Source organism: Aphelocoma coerulescens (genome assembly GCF_041296385.1).
Source record: "Aphelocoma coerulescens isolate FSJ_1873_10779 chromosome Z unlocalized genomic scaffold, UR_Acoe_1.0 ChrZ, whole genome shotgun sequence".
Classification (NCBI taxonomy): domain Eukaryota; kingdom Metazoa; phylum Chordata; class Aves; order Passeriformes; family Corvidae; genus Aphelocoma; species Aphelocoma coerulescens.
Window position 1 is genome coordinate 42,184,039 of NW_027184085.1, and position 16,799 is coordinate 42,200,837.

Here is a 16,799-nt window from a genome sequence, read left to right on the forward strand (position 1 = left end):
ATTCCCCTTTTGCCATGTTTCATATTGTTTTGTCAGTTACTTGCTGAGTTTACAAGAGTTTTTGTAAGTTAGAGGATGTTATGCCAGTTTATACACACTTAGATAAAGCCCATTTTGTGCTCAAAACCAACCTCCTGATGTCCAACTGAGAGATTAGACGACCAGCCAAGGATACTCTTTCCATGGAGGCTGATTCTGTTTCCTGCAGTGCCAGGAAGGCAGGTTGGAAGAGCACAGCTATCTGGTCCTACACCTACATAACCATGTACCAGCTGAAGGCTGGAGCAGGGCAGTCCCACTGCATCTCTCCCTCCCCGCCCCACAGGGTGACAATCCATCTTTCCCATTTCACACCCCAAGGGGAAGCAGGCTGAAGATGGGCAAGGAGAGTGAGGGCTCTGGGTGAGGAGGCCATCTACACAACAGTTACTGCAGCTGAGGGGTTCAGGGTTGGCAGCTGTAGCCAATGTGGGGCTTTGCGTGTACCACCCACACTCCTGCAGTTTGTACCTTTAACAGGTATGTGAAAGATATTCCAGGTGTTAGATGGAGAAACAGCAACTTCAGCACAGGAAGATCTGTCATCATCTTAAGTTAATGCCCCCGTGTTAGACTATGACGATGAACATAATAGAAAAGCATGTTGTAGGTTAGATCTGGTTTTGAACAAAAGACAAATTATTTATTTCTTTCTTCAAATGAAGCATAACACTAAGGTATAAAGGGAGTATAAATAACATCTGATTGTGCTCCTAAGCTCCATGCTATAACTTTCTTGCAATGACATCCTTCAACAAATTAACTACATCATTACTGTTAAGTATTAATTGCACAAAACAGATACACAAAATATATAATGAGCTAGAAAGAGGACAACATTCTTCCATTATGACAAACAATTCTAACAAGAAATGGAAAAGAAAACCAATAGATCTAGGCATACACTGATGGCAACACTGAGAGTTTTAAGTCCTCTCTTTGAACACATTACATGTGATAAATAATATGCAAAATATTTAAAGAATTTTATTGTTGCTTACAGAAGATACTTAGCAAGCAAGGAGACAGTAGCAATCACTGCCTCATGTCTCATATCCCCATCATTCAATGCAAATTTTTACATTTCATGCAATAATCCTGAGCTTATTTTCAGTAACATTGAAATGTCATCTATGTTAATTACCAAATACATACAGAGCCCAGCTATGGGGTCTATTGTATTATTAAGGCATGAAAAAAGAATAGCAGTTTATCAACTCTGAATGCCACAAATACAGCACAGCAGTTAGAAGGCTCAAAAAAGCTCAGAAAGTACCAGTGATTTCTGTGCGAAGGTCCTCCCAGAACACAACTGAATCATCAGCTCCTGAAAAGGCACAGAATCAAATCCTGTCCTCACTGACATCAGGGAGTTCTGCCATTGCCTTGACTGCTGGACCAAGCTTCAGAGCTATCAGGAGTGACTCAGACTCCTCTTCATATCCCCAAAAAATTGACAAACTTCCTCTCACTCAAGTCAAGTATGAATTTAAAAAAACAATACCTACATATTGTTTTGTTAATTAGTATTTTAAGCCTATGGAAAGGTTCAATTCATTATACAGTATGGCAATTAATAAAAAGCCTTTTCAGGAAAAGCTTATTTGTTAGTCTGATTTATTAGTATGCTAAAAGAAGGGGGAAGTATCATGAAAAGAACCTCTGCCAAGTTTATGCTTATTTATAAATTATTTTTAATTTTAAAATGGAAGATTTTGGTAAGCCAAACCAAGGATATGTGATACAATTCTAGACTCCATGGTTCAATGGCTCTTCTGAAAGACAAAGAGCACCACAGCCCTGTCCAGTCATCGAGTGAAGAACTCATCATCTGCATAAGTTGTAAGGGGCTAGCAGTGTCTAGATTGTGTAGTTCATCACATAGTCTCTATTCTACATTTGAGAAGTTCTTGCAAAATGCCCTTTAGCAAGCCAGGGTATTCCAGTTCAGTTAATTAAGCCATTGAAACCAGGGACAAATTGCTGGCAAGACTTCATGCATAATTGCATTATGTCCCATTCTGGGAACTAAAATAGCAGATGATCTCCTCTAACTCTGCAACTGCTATTGCCTAGCCTTTGTGTAAGTATTTACCTAGCTGAGCTCAGAGTTTACAAATCCAGTAGCCTTATACTTCATCTACAGGTGGCCCATGGTCTGCCATGGACAGAATGCTGGTATGCAAGAGGGGTGGACTTTCCATGCCTGCACTCCTTGCAGACGCAAGCCACCCCTTGGCAGAGATGGTGCTGTCCAATTCTGTCACTGCAAGGCTCTGAAAACTTTGCAGATGCACAAATCTGACTTTACTAATTTCACCTAAAACACCAAGTTATAATATTGAAAAATTGTTTGTCACACTAAAACATTCAGGAAACTCATTACTGTCTCATTTGAGATTGAAGGAGAAAAAAAGGTTGTTGATATTAGTTACTGGGTTAGAATTTGCAGGGGTTTTGGTTAATTTCTACTAACAAATAAGTTAAAGAAGGCTAAGGCTATAAATTGGTACTGTTTCATTTATAAATATTCACTTTACTTCTCTTCTAAAAAACATGTTAAGGAAAAAGGTGGCCAGAAGGATCACACGTTGTAAATAGTAATTTGGTTGTTAGGCTGTAAAAACCAAAAATGCAAGTGAAGTTGAGCACAGTGTAAGAAAAAACCCAGTTTTTAACTAACAACTTATTTACAAGTTCATAAAATCAACTGAACTGGAGTAGATGTTCTATGTTTGTCACCAATATTTTATTGTAACTGGTAACTTGCACGCTTTGTAGTAGAACAAAAAGAAATTAAAGTTCACTATATACAGCCTTTGTACAGGCTACTTGACTATACTCAAGGCATAGTGATCATAGCACAACCTAGTCTTCATAATAATTTGTGCACAAAAAGACACCAATCAGACATTATGTGAACATTACAGTGAAATGACATCACAAGTCCAGTGAAAATTCAGCATCATACAAAACATATTGATCTACTGCAAATGACATCCTTTAAAACAATAAGCCTTTATTCAGTAGTAAATTAACCAGAGTCTGATGCAGAGATTTGTGTAGTTATAAGTCTTTTAAGTGAAGCAACCTCTGCAGATAAGTTTGCTATGCCCTGCTTCAAATAGAGGTTCTCTGACTCAGAGACATTGTAGATATTGTCTTTTATTTCAACAACTCCAGTTTTGCAACCGCTCTGAATTTTAACGTTGAGCTCCTTCTGATGCCAGAGTTCTGGTTTAAGTGACCAGTCTTGGATATTAGTCACTTGAACCGAGAAAGGAGTGTGAGAAGAATGCACCAAGTTTTGCGCACCATGTTTTTCAAGCTCAAAATGTCTTTTTGAGGACATGTCAATGGGTGACGACAACTTCTGCGTTGCATCATAGTCATTATCCATTGCTTCCACTTTAACTTGCATGGCTTTGGCTTTGATTCGAAGCTTGTGAGGCAAAGCTGAAGAATTCACTTCTGGAACTTTAACTGTTGCATGAACATTTTTATGTTCAACTGGAGAATGAATTGGACCCTTAGGAACCTGCTGTTCGTCTTCTCCATCAGATGACTTTCCAACTACACCATCATCAGTTTCTGATGTTCTTGGGGAATTACTGGAGGATCTATTAACTTGCAAGAGAGGAGGAGAATGTGAGTACACATTAAAGGTAGCTCCCATGTAGTTTGGATATATGGATGCTTTATATGAACCTCTGTCATCTCTTGGCTCTCTCTCTAATTCCATGGGCTCCTGCTTTATAATCTGGAACTTATTTTCAGGACTTCTACAGTTGCTTTGTATACGACTTGGTTGGGTATGCTCTACAGTTGATGTTTCAGATACATCAGACATTGAGCTTTGAGGAGAATGTTTAATGACAGAAATACAACTGCTACCAACTATAGATGGTTCATGTTCATCTACAAATGAGTTAATATTTGATTTGGAACTCTGATAATCTTGAAAATACACAGTTGTTGAGCTACTGAGTTTCTGTATCTCTTGGGCATAGGCTGCAGAACTAATTAAACCAAACTTTAACTTCAACGAAAGCAGCTCTGCCTTCAAAGTGGCATTCTCTTCTCCCAGTGCAATTAGTTTGTTCTCTAAGACAAGGTCATTCAGTCGTCGCTTTTCACGAGATCTTTTGGCAGCTTCATTATTTTTCCGCCTTTTCTCCCAATACATAGCATCTTTCTTTTCATCTGGAATGAATTCTCGCTTTCTCCGGCAAGCTGAAGATTTGCTCTTTCCACTACTTGCTTCAGTAAGTAGTATATCTTCATTTGTAGACAATTCTTCAGATACTTCTGCTAAAGTCGACTTAAGTACCATGATTTTGTCCACGTTGCTGCTTGTGTCAACAGGTCCATGCTCCTTTTTAAGGGTCTGCATTTTTCTCAGCTGCATCAGAAACAATTTGTAGAAGATCTACAATATGCAACAGAGCAAGCTATCTCCGCAGTACTTCTCACTCCACAACTCAATAAATACAGTAATTTTAAATCCACGCACATTCTTCCTTTTCTTTCATAATATCAGACAGAAGTTCCGTCTAGAACAAAATTTCTTAGTAGATTCAATGGGAATCTTCTTAAAAACCTGAAATAGAGAGAGAATTTTATTACTATTTAGGAATTGCTAGACATGTAAAAGTAGCTTTTGACAATAGTTTAAATCCAGCATTTGGTTCATTAAACCTGCTGCAATATGAAGACTGCTCAACACTGAAACAACTGATATTCTAAATTTCATGATACCTAGAGGTAGCAGATTTGCTTCCAAAACAAATATTATATGATCCAAGGAAAAATCAATTCAAAAATATTTGAGTTTTGACCCTACAGTAAATGCTGTCACAGAACCTTCCATGATACTGCCAGCCAAACTAAAACCACCAACACTTAACACTGCAGAACACCAAGCCACGTTGATGAGCAGCACTGCAAAGTATCCTGTTCCACATTAAAGCATCTCTTCTGAAAACAGCTGTGGTGTATGACTTAGAAATGCAATATATTTGGATCCTTCATGGATTAAAAATAACATAAGCTGATTTAGAGAAGCTGGATGGCTTTCTATTGTCTTAAAATACCACCACTATCCATTATATCTATTAAGCATTGTATCCATCATAGTAACTCAAACTAGCAAGTTCACACACATGATTTGGGCAAGTACCTCATGATTAAAAAATATTGACAAAAAATTTGTAATTTTCTCTTACATCTTACAAAGAAAACTTTAAAATCAGTATTGAAAATAACATTTCATTAGAAACTTGCATTTGACAAATAGTCTTATTATGTCAAAGTTTAATACCATTGAGGCATGGGCACCTCCAGTAAACAGTATTTTCATTGAAGTAAAAGTTTAGACCCAGAAGTCTTACCATTAACAAAGAAAAACTAGCTTAACCTTTAGCTTCAGACATTTTAATCATTAAATTTGAACTTAGGAGTTTAAACTGGCCTTTGTTTTATTTAGCCCCTTTTAATGCAAAAATATTTTTTCTCCTAAGATCATTTGGTCTTGATCTTAGACACAGCTTCTCAGTATACCATTTTCCAGTCATGTTCCTGGTAAAATGAATGTAGTATGCGAAGTGCTTTTACAGAACTGACTATTGAGTCAGCAATCATTCTTGTCTGTACAACCCAAAAAAAAAAAAATTAAATAATCAGCCACTTCAGATTAATGTCTCTATTTACTGGGACTGTTTTTACAATGACTAATGAAACTAATTTTAACATTAGCAGTCAAGAAAGTTATAAAAGAATTAATGAATTGTATTCTGCCAGTTTCTCTTGTCTTTTCCAGAAGGCGAAGTGGAATGAGTGATGTAGTAACAATTAAGCAGGGTCATAAAGACCAAGGTTTCAAGCTGGGTTCTGTGCCATCAAACCATGCCAACTCTTCTGTCATGAAAAAATTAACACATTTAATAGAACAACTAAGTAGAATTTCCTAAAATTCATGGTTAATTACTGACATGTAACTATTTGTCTTCGATAATACAGCCCTAATGAAAAATAGTTAGAAGTCAGCCACACCAAAGACAGCTTCTAATATTTTAGTGGAAAAGCAGCACCACAAATTGCCATGCTTGAAAAGAAGAAATATACCCCTAATACACAAGCAGTTACGTAGTTAGACCCTGATCCAAAATTCTAAGTGGAGTCAACAGGGAGCTTTCTGTCAAGATAGACAAGAGCTGGATCAGGTTTAAAACAAAAAAAAAATGAATTCTACAGCAAAGCAACACATGTGGGTCCAAACTTTCAGTAGTTTGATTTGCTGAAGTACATGTATAGATATTTTGTCCACTTTACTGATACACGTAATCAATTATTTAATTGATATGTGTACAATTTTAACCCTAGTGCAACTCAACACTTAAAAAATCATTGCTGAAAGTGTAAAACAAACAAACAAACAAGACCCCTTGACCTTTTGTCATATGAGTAGAATATTCAGTCTCTGTAACATCATTTTACATTAACAGAATACTGTGACTTTGTTTCATTATCCTGTGGAACTGGGAGCACACATTTACCAATCCATAATATCTTGATACACTGCAATCACTGTATTCAGTTGTACCAGTAGCAAACACCTTCCATGGCATGCAGCAGGAAACAGTGTATCATGTACTGAATACGTATGAAATCATCACTCGGCTCTTAGCATCTGTATCTCTGCCAACTCTCACCTAAGCAAAAAGTGCTCAAAACAACTTCTGTGAAATTTCATGTCCTGACCAATTCAGAGCTCTTATGGAACAATACTAGAGAGCTACACTTAAACACAAATGTTTGTTCTCCCAGAAAACACTCATGAATATGCATACATCATCGCTATTATTACACTATATATATATGTGTATGTATATTCCATATACCCATGAACATCTATACTTGCTTGAATTGCTAGCAACAGCAAGGAAGTACTTAATAGAACCATTGGATATTTTAGAAGAACAAAACCATGCCTACACAGATGTAATACTTTTTTTTTTCCCCCTATAATATTCCCATCTTTTATTTCAACATGATATAAAAGCAATGTTTAGTTTTGAACAAGACTATATTAGGATAAGAATTCAGACTGTGTCTACCTGTATGGTGCCCAGCTCAAAGCTATTCCACTTCAGTTTGTCCAACACTGTGGTCTAGGAAAAATACTAATAAATGGTAATAATAATTAGCAAAAAGTTTTTGGATTGTGGGTTGATTTTTTTCCTAAATGAATGTAGACTAATGACATAGTTCATCAATATGACCATACTGATGGATAAAAACTCGGCTGCATGTCCAAATATCCACCTGCACGCCTAACACTGGTACTGAGCTGCGCTTAGCCCAATAACCTGCGGAGCTCATGTGCCTTGTTCCATGGGACATCTGCAGATTGTACACTGGAATGGCCAATCTGCTCACTGTAGCACTATTAACTCCTGTTTTGGCCAGTCTCCCTCCTATACACATTGTTCCTGGCACAAACAAACAGAACTTAAGTAGCATGCAGTCTACAGCAAATATTAAGCATATATCAAAACGACCATGTTTTTGCACGCAATATTCAATTTTGCTCTCTGCCAGAGTCCATCAGTAAAGCTGTCGAGACAGACATGTAACTCACTGACATAGTCATATGGGTTTGCTATCCATGCAGTTAGACCTAATGCCATTACTTTAGTGAATTAACAAAACAAGAGATCTTTAACTCTTTCTATATTGCTCGAGCCCTTTTATTATGGTAACTGGAATTGTGGCTTTACAAACAGGAGTCAAAACCCTTGTTTATGAATACTTCTACATGTGGATCAGCCCAATGCTGAGTCTGTAAACAAATTAAATTCCATCTGATGAAAATGGCAACATGCCTTCAATGGAACCAGCCATTTCACTTCACTTTACTTGCATTTTATAATTCCACTGGAAAACATGAGTATTTACACATAAATTAATGAACTGTAATGATTCCTCTGACTACATTTCAAATTCCAATATTTTCCCTTATGATTAATTTTTCAATTGCTTTATCACTCCCTCATAAAGTGTAATAAAACCAACATTTGGTTGGTTGATGTTAATGGCATTGAGTGCCAATTCTACAATGTAATAACACTCGACCCTATTAACTTAATTACAGAGCCAGTCTTGCTCCCACAGCAATTTTGCCATTGGCTTCAACAGAAGCAGAATACAATCCCAGATCTAAGTATTAATGAGACTGTTGTATAGGACTCATGCTATTGAAGCAAAAAATTATGTATGCAGAAATCACAAAAAATTAATTTATTTGTGGGACTTAAAAAAATACTTAAGTGACAACATAGTGCATTCAAGATCTGATCCTGGGGATTTTTGTATTCTCACTGTAATAACAACTGAAAGGTCTCAAAGGTTGCAGGACAGGGCCACAGTCTTTCTTCTGTGTAATTTAATTACATAAGTCATGTCTGCTTTAGGGAATGCATGTGGACCTTGTCATGTACCTAAGCCTCCCCATAGAATAACTGCACATTTTTATTTATACTTAGCAAAACAATTCATGCCATTTCTAAGCATAATCTTTCAAACATGTCCTAGGATAAAACAACTGTTTAATTCCACAGCTCTAGCGTTTTGATAGTGATTCTATCAAACTAAATGAAATCCCATTTCTAGCATTGGATGCTCAAACACAATTCAATTTTGTATCATTGTGTCTATGAAAAAAATATGTATCAGTCCTTTAAAAAATGGAATAAAAATTAGGTATAGCTTCTTGTTTTAGAAAAAAACCCACATGCCTCTATCATCACCACCACTATTTGGCACACTCTAGAAAAACAATTGCGCTCATATTGATGTCTCTGCTTACTCTTAGTTGCTGTTGTCCATGTTTTGAATAGGTATCATTAATTATATTACTGACACCATTCTGCCAGAGTTTATCAGTTTTGAAAATCTGGCTACATACCAGATGAGCTGCTACAGAAGTTCTTTATAGATTCCACAGTCACCGGTTTGCATTCCAGATTTTGAAAAACTGAAAGATATACTTTGCACTTTATCTTCTGAAGTGTTCTAAAAACAGTTGCTATCTATCTCACTACTTTTATGAGGCACAGAAAAAACATCATTCTCACTGCACATGTGGGACAGGAGGCTGAGTTTAAGCTCAGGTGGCACATGCACAGCCTCCCAAAACACTGCTGAAAAATTTTGGAGGTACTCTACCTCTACTGCTTTCCACAGACAAAAACTATGCCACAAAATTCTGCACCTATGATTAGGTCTATTATAATTCAGAAATCCTCTCCAACAGAGGATTTCCAATCTCCACTGAAATCCTTCAACATACTTCTTCTTGCCCTTTACTGACAACAGTTTGTAAGTTTATGTTCCTGTTAAAGAAAAGGAATGCTGACTACTCTGAAAGAGTGATATCCCTGGGACAGATTTGTGGGCCAGAGGGTAGAACAAATGAAGCTAAAACTTCTTGAAAAAAACTAGGTGACTGCATTTTATGCTATGATGGACAGGTTATCCACGGTCACAAAGGGGAAAAGCATTTACAATACAAATATTACCACCAATTTCTGCTGTTACATAGTAACACACATAAGGACCATTAATATGCTACAACAACATGGAGCAATGCAGAACTATTGATCCTGTACACAGTGTCCTTTTCCTACAACTTCATGGACATCTTAAGTGCTTACTGTTTCAGGACCAATGTGTAATTAGGTCAGTGGAACACTGATGATGATAGCTTTGTACAAGATGACCCACTTTTGCTAAAATGTTGATCATGTTATTGAAAGAAAAAAATGGAATATGTCCACAAAATATATTCCATTGGGCCCATCAGAAATCATTTATTATGACACTGTTCAATCAAATTTAAGAAAAGATTAGTAGGATTATCACGGAACTTAAAATACTATTGCAAATTCATATTACCCAACTCCACGTTGTACCCACAAAGCTGATGTCATATCTAATTTTTACAAAAGGCTTTCATTGTTAGAAAAATTACTTAAGTTACTGTTTATCTTAAGTACAAATTAACTCTTTAAAGTACAGACTGCTTACCAAAGGTAAATTACACAAATAAATTAGTATTTGGAGAGCACAAAACATACGTTAAGGGTAGCTGTAGTTCAAAAAAGTCAGTCAAGCTCAATAGGTGCAAATTTGCCCCATATTTTCTTCCATTTCCTTATGAAGCCAGTATGATTCTGCTAGATCTGTTCATTTTTCCCAAAACAAGGTCTGGTTTAAATGGTGAAAAACAAGATCTAAGTATATTACTAATTGTACCAGGAAAAAATTTAAAACTGAGAAGGAAATATATATATATATATAGATAGAGAGAGAGAGAGAGAGTAAATATTTAATTTCATATATATAATATGTACAGTATGCACATGTAAATACGCAATTTAATAAATATCATATCACTTTCCAGTATTTTTAATAAAACTTCAAGAGAAACAACTGTTACTGAAGTTACAGTTCTATGACAGTATGTTTCTCATTTCAGTAGCTACTTGACAGCAGGAAGAACTAGACTGCAAAAAGCTGTAACTTAATAGCAACCATGTTCTGGAAATACAACCTCATGTTTCCCTTAGTTACAAACCATAAAAAAAAAAAGCCCACAAAATCAAATATTAATTATTCTGAAAACGAATAGCTTTCTATTATTGAACTGTGTTCTTAAAATGCCAAGCATGGAGCAGACCTTCAGCTGACCTAAATTTATATGGCTCTATTTAAAGGCAGCAGAATTATGTCAATTAATCCCAGCTGATGCTCTAAACATGCATCTTGTTATATAACAACTGAAGTAAATATTAAAAAAAAACACTGGCTGTAAAATGTTATCTACCACTCACTGCAAACAGAGCAGAGGAATAGCAATCTTTAGAGCTCAAATTCTGTGAGACGGTCCAGACCACTGCCCATGCTGAGCATTATTTTCTTTGTTGGGTTGCATTCCACTTGTAAAAAGAAGTCTTGCAGCACTGGCACCTATATTGTCAGCTGTTGTGCAGACACCTCTGTAGCAAAAACTGGTTAATCATTCAAATATTGCAGGACAGACTGAAAAGTACACCAAGGTGAAGCAACTCAAGAGGGGGGAAAAAAGCCATGTCCTAAATAAGGCATTCCTTCTGACAGAATATAGATTTATTTAATATTTGTAATGAAATTCAATACCATAGTATGCTATTTTGGACGTGGACCAATTCAACAAGTGTATCAGGAAAAAACAGGGTATCTAAGGTGGCTTTAGATTAATTTCAGATCCACCTTCTAATACAGTTTTTTAATAATGTTGCTTCTATCACATTTTTAGTCAAGACCAAGTATTCCCTTGCTTACACAATCTTATTTTTGACAGTCATGCTTATCATCAGTATTATACAGTTACATCATCTTGTAGCTACTAAAAAAATATTTTCATATACAGTAAGGCAATGATTTAATACTGTAAAATACTAACACAGAAATAAATTGTCATTTTCTTTTAGAATGGACTGCAGGAATTGGCCATCTATTTGCATTTTTTTTCTATTACATAGCCTAAGCACATTTATATCTCATAACTGGCTGTAATGATCATGGCAAGGTCACCTAGAAGAGTCAATTAAGCTGATGAGTCAGATACATTGCTTAACAGTGTGTAATAAGACTCAAACAGAGGATTTTATTGTTCATATTATTGCATCACAGTGATGTTATAACAGCAGCAAGATTGCTGTCTGGAAAAAAACTATTGCATAAGGATAGTTTGCATAACTATTTGTTAAAATAAGTCAATTTAAAATGAGTTAAAGGTTTATTTAATTTAAGTTTTATTTCAAGATAAAGGATTGGGAAAAAGCAGCATGGTACTGATATCTTTCTCAGACTCTATTTCAACAGAAAGAATGTCTGTATGTTCTACAAATTTCATCCAAAATAAGGCAAATACTATTCCTTCTTAAGATGAGATAATCTGTGTGGAGGTCATGTAAGTTCATACTGCCCATGCAAAGACTCTTAGCTTTTTGACACCTTCACATCAGTTTCTTAAAAACAAACAAACAAAAAACCCAAACAAACAAACAAAAAAGCAGCCCTCCCCAAACCCCAAAAGAAAATGCAAAACAAACCCACCAAAACAGCAGAAGCTTGAGGCTTTGCATGCAAAACCAGGAAGGTGGATATTTTAAAAGCTAGTTAAGAGTCCTTTGGAGCATGAGTTTATAAAATATAAAGTAAATGAAAGTGGAGGCAGAATATTCCGAAGCATGTTAGCACTTTAACAGTCAAAGACATCTGTAATGTGAGAACTTTTGTAACAATAACTGTTACTGCCAATGTTATTAACTATCCTTAATCAGTAGTCCTTGATCTTATTGGTTTAAATCATGTCTTTGGGCCAGAGAACCAAATCCTTATTCATTCAAGTTTCCTATCAAAGTCAACATTTTGATTGAATAAGGACCATAAAAGCGATGCACGTGCAATATTTTAAACGAGGCTCTGGATTTAATTAATTACTGAGGAGGGCAAAGATAACTCAAAGTAGGTTACATACACACTGGAGCAAACATAACGAAACTGAGTGCAATCATTCACGTTACAAGGACAATGAAAAAAAATAGGGTTGTTTTTAGCACACCAGTAACTCCAAAAGAGCCCCACTATCAAGGCTGTACTTGGCCCCAACAATCAAGTAGCAGAAAAGTTTATGCAGTTACCAAGAATATTACATTTTAAAAATACTTTGCTGCGACTTCCTGCAGCAGGTACAACGAACATAAAGCCTGTGGTTGGGGTACTCAGCTGGGAGGTTTTTGGTCAGAAGCACAGGGATGTTGGTTTCATCTATTCGAGAACCGTTTTAGCCACCAAAAAAATAAATTTAAAAAAAAAATTAAAACAATAAAAATCACCTCATATTGAAAGATAAGTTATCGCTAGCAACTTTCAAGCTATACTCCCATCGAGGACACAGCACAAGCTGGCCCCGGAGTACGGAACATACAGCCACTGCGACGCCGAAGTGACTTGGGAAAAAATTACAGAATTGGGCAATGATGATGATTTCCTTTTCTTTCCCCCCCCCCCCCCTTTATGATGTTGTTGTCGCTCGTTACGTAAGAAACGAACGAAAACGCCCATCTCGTGCCTACCTGCGAGGGCCTTTGTCTGACGATCCCTGCCTGCAGGCGACGGTGGGACTAGGGGGGGGTGATGGGCAGCGGGGTGGGGAAGCTCCGCGGGGCGCGGTGCGGGGCCGAGCTGCGGGGAGGCGGCGTCCGCCGCCTCCCCGCAGCTCGGCCCCGCACCGCGCCCCGCCACAAAGGCTGCCCGGCTCGGCCCCGCAGCCCCCTACGTGACCGGCGGCGCATGGCCCCGGCCCGCTCGGCCCCGCGCTATCAGCCCGCCGCCCCCCCCGCCGCCGCCGCCGCCCCAGCCCAGAACAAAGGGCTGAAGGGGAGCGCCAGCGCCCCCAGCCCTCGCTCGCCCGCCGCCGCCGCGCCCCGTCGGCCGCCGGGGAAGGGAGGCAGCGACGACCCCCGCGAGCCTCAGGGAGGGGAAGGTGGGCGAGGAGGAATCGTCGGGCTCCGCTCCCCCGCCCGCCGGGTCTGTCACACTGACCTACTACCGGCGGCCGCCCCCGGAGCCCGGCTCCGCTGCCCCGGGGGGGACGGCGGCACCTGGCCCCCAGCCCGCCGCGGCCGTCAGGGCACGGCCGGGACGGTTGTTCCGCTCCCCTCCGGCGCGGCTGAGATCTCCTGTAAACGCTTATCTTCCTTAAATTAAGCCGTTCCCGTTTGTTTGGGTTTGTTGTTTTGTCGTTTTATTTTTTTAAATTATTTTTCTTCCCCCCCCGCCCCGAGATCCCGTACCGGAGAGATGGCACGGCGTCTGGCCGAAACGCCTTCCCTAAAAATACAGCCTGATCTAAAACGCCTCTGAAGGCGTGGAGTTAAAAATCCGAGCAAATGCCTCGAACGTCTTACACACGCACGGCTCTGGAGAAAAGACCAGAAATAGCACATGAAGCCACAATTGCTAAAACGCGAAGGGGCTAAATATAGACCCAACACAAATCTCGTTTTAAGGCACCCGGCACGCAGCCGGCGAGCGCGCCTCGCCTCCCCACTTACCCAGTTGTCTACTTCCCTTAATAAACACACTTTAACAAAACCTGTTACAGTTACGGGTTTGGGGGGCTTTTTTTTTTTTTTTTTTTTCGGGGAGAGATTGTCCTAGTTTCTTTGTAGGGAGATTATAAAATCGCATAATTAGCTCCCTCTTCCCAGCCAGGCTGCCAGCAAATTTTGTGGTTACATAATGCAACATTTCCAGGAACTATTATGCGCTCGGTCCCGCAGCGCCTAAAAAACAGCGACAAAAAGTGACGGAAAGGGCTGGCTGACACAACCGCAGCCCCGGTCCCGGGCCACTGCCATTGATCCCGATTGCCCGCGGGCAATATGCCCCTACGACGCCCGAGAGACGGCTGGGTCTGGCCGGCGGGCTCCGGCAGCAACTCCTGGTGGTTTTGTGGCCGAGGCACGGCTGGCGCTGCCCGGGACCCAGCCCTCCGCCCCGCACGGCGTCCGCCGCGGCAGCTCCGCTCCCCGCCAGCACATTATGCAACGCAGGAGAGCCGCTCCGGCGGCTCTGCCCGGGGTTCGCTGCGGGGACTCGCGGGGGGCAGCGCGGCACGCTAGGAACGAGCACGCTCCGCCAGGGAGAGCCGTCGGCCGGCATCTCCCGGGCTGCCTCCCGCGCCTCCACCCCTCCGCCGAGCCGCCCGCCGCCGCGCAGAGCGCGGACCCCTCCCCGCCCGGGGCGGCCGGAGCCGGCTGGGCTCGCCTTAAGCAACAGCCGACCCCCGCCCGAAGCTACAGCGAAGCACCGGGCGGGCACCCCAACTTTGTACGCGCGCCTTCCTTCCTACCTGCAGCGCACCGCGGAGCGCCGAGCATCCCCCGCCCCGCGCCGGTGCTCGGGCGAGGCGGGCGGCGGTGCGGGGCGACGCGGAGCGGGCGCGGTGCGGTGCCGCGCCGTGCGGGCGCAGCGGAGCGGCGGGCGGGAGCGCGCGGCGGCGGCGCGGAGGGATGTGTGTTAGTAGGTCAGGGCTGCGCGGCGCGGGGCTCATAGCCCGCATGCCGGCCGCGCCGCGCCGTGACTGGCGGCCGCGCCCGGCCAATCGGCGCCGGGCGCCGCCGGAGGGCGGCCAATGGGGGCGCTCGGGGGCGGGGCGGGGCGGCGCGCGGGGCGGCGCGCGGTACAGTAGGTCTGTGTGCTGCGATTGCATAACCGCCGGCGGGGGCGGGGGGGCGGCGCGGGGGGTGCCCGCGCTTACGTAACCGGCGCGGCGGCAGCGCGCTGGGGGGCGCTCGGCCCGCGCAGCCTCCGCCCGCTGGGGCGCGGCGGCTCCGCTCCGGCGCGGCCGGGCCCGAGCGCCGCCTCCCCGCCCCGCGCTGCCGCCTCCCCGCCCCGCGCTGCCGCCTCGGCTCCCGCCGCGGTGCCGGGGTGCGCGGCGTTAGCGGGGCGTGTCTGCGCGGCGCGCGGGAGCCGAGCCCTCGGCCCCGCCGTCCCCGCTTTGAACAAGGACGCGGGAGCCGCGCTCCCGAGGCGCGTACCCGCCGCCTCACCACGCACACGGGCGATCCGCCGGTGGATCGCGCTGCGGCTGCTGTCACTCGCGGAAAGCAGTCGTGCTAATCGTAGAAGGACGAGGAGGAGAGAAATGGCAGGGGGGAAGGAGCCCGCTTGGCGGCCTTGCCGGGGCGCCGCCTGGCCCTGGGCTCCGCCGGCGCCAAGGCTTGTCCGCCGGCCTTCGTGGCCGTCAAGGCTGAAGGATTTCAGTAGTGTTGCTTCATCTCCGCCCGCGCCCCTGAGCCGGCAGCGCTGAAGGGCTGCGCAGAAGCGGAGACGCACTTTGGAGAAGGTCGGTCCCGCTGGCCCTCCCGGGGCGGTCCCCGCCCGCAGCCCCCCGTCCCCGCACCCCGAGCCTTGCTTCCCAATGAGCGGAGATGCCATGGAGAGTCTGGTGCTGGTCTGCCCCCTGTTTAACCTCCGTTTTAGAAAGTGACACATGGCCATCAAGAAATTCAGTTCTCATCCCAGAACATGTTTGAATGTGTACACGTTTGATTAGGTGTGAGATATGTATCTTCCTCATTTTTATCCTTACAGAAGGTTTGTATCTCCATCTCTTCTTTTTTTCCTTTCACAAGTAAAATTTAGGTAGACAAGAGAAATTTTTTTTTATTAAATCCTAGTTCCAGAACATAAATGATTCCTGATTTCATTCTGTTAAGCACTTGCCGAAATAGTACAGTCCTCACCAACACCATCCTGTTATATTACTCTGTCATCCTGTATTTATATGTCAACAGAGATAGCCCTCTGGAGTAAAGCAAACCTAACAGAAAGCAACTTCAGAGTATATTTTTGTTTATCTCAGCCCTCAGTCTTTTATCACATGGACCCATAATATCCCTCCACAATAAAATCTAAGTGTCTTGAATCCATTTCTATCTATCTCCCTGGATTATTTAATATGAAAGATCTAATAACCTTTACTGACATTGGTTTACCCCTCTTCCTTTCCTGTTTCTAATATCTAGCATATGCAGCCTTGTTAAAGGTAACAGACTATGGAGCCCACCGTGACTAGAAAGGGGACTCAAAAGGAGCCCAAGTCTGAGAGATCAACCACTGCCTCCACCTGGAGGCTGCACAGTCCA

The 16,799-nt window shown here is 42.3% G+C and overlaps 1 protein-coding gene across 2 annotated transcripts; it reads right to left on the reverse strand.

The window, feature by feature from the left end:
* Positions 1–655: 655 nt before the first annotated feature.
* On the reverse strand, positions 656–15,132 carry NFIL3 (nuclear factor, interleukin 3 regulated). 2 transcript variants are annotated; one of them, XM_069001006.1, is made up of 2 exons: positions 15,002–15,132; positions 656–4,639 (listed from the first exon to the last, which is right to left on the reverse strand). In XM_069001006.1, exon 2 carries the CDS (start codon positions 4,445–4,447, stop codon positions 3,074–3,076), a length of 1,374 nt encoding a protein of 457 aa, XP_068857107.1. In that variant the 5' UTR covers positions 4,448–4,639; positions 15,002–15,132; the 3' UTR covers positions 656–3,073. The 2 variants fall into 2 exon arrangements, with proteins under 2 accessions (XP_068857107.1, XP_068857109.1); XM_069001008.1 differs by lacking the exon at positions 15,002–15,132 and adding an exon at positions 13,221–13,269.
* Between the last annotated feature and the right edge of the window lie 1,667 nt (positions 15,133–16,799).

Bases quoted from the DNA above. Each gene is read 5' to 3' on its own strand.
- NFIL3 (XM_069001006.1), bottom strand. From the start codon at position 4,447: ATGCAGCTGAGAAAAATGCAGACCCTTAAAAAGGAGCATGGACCTGTT.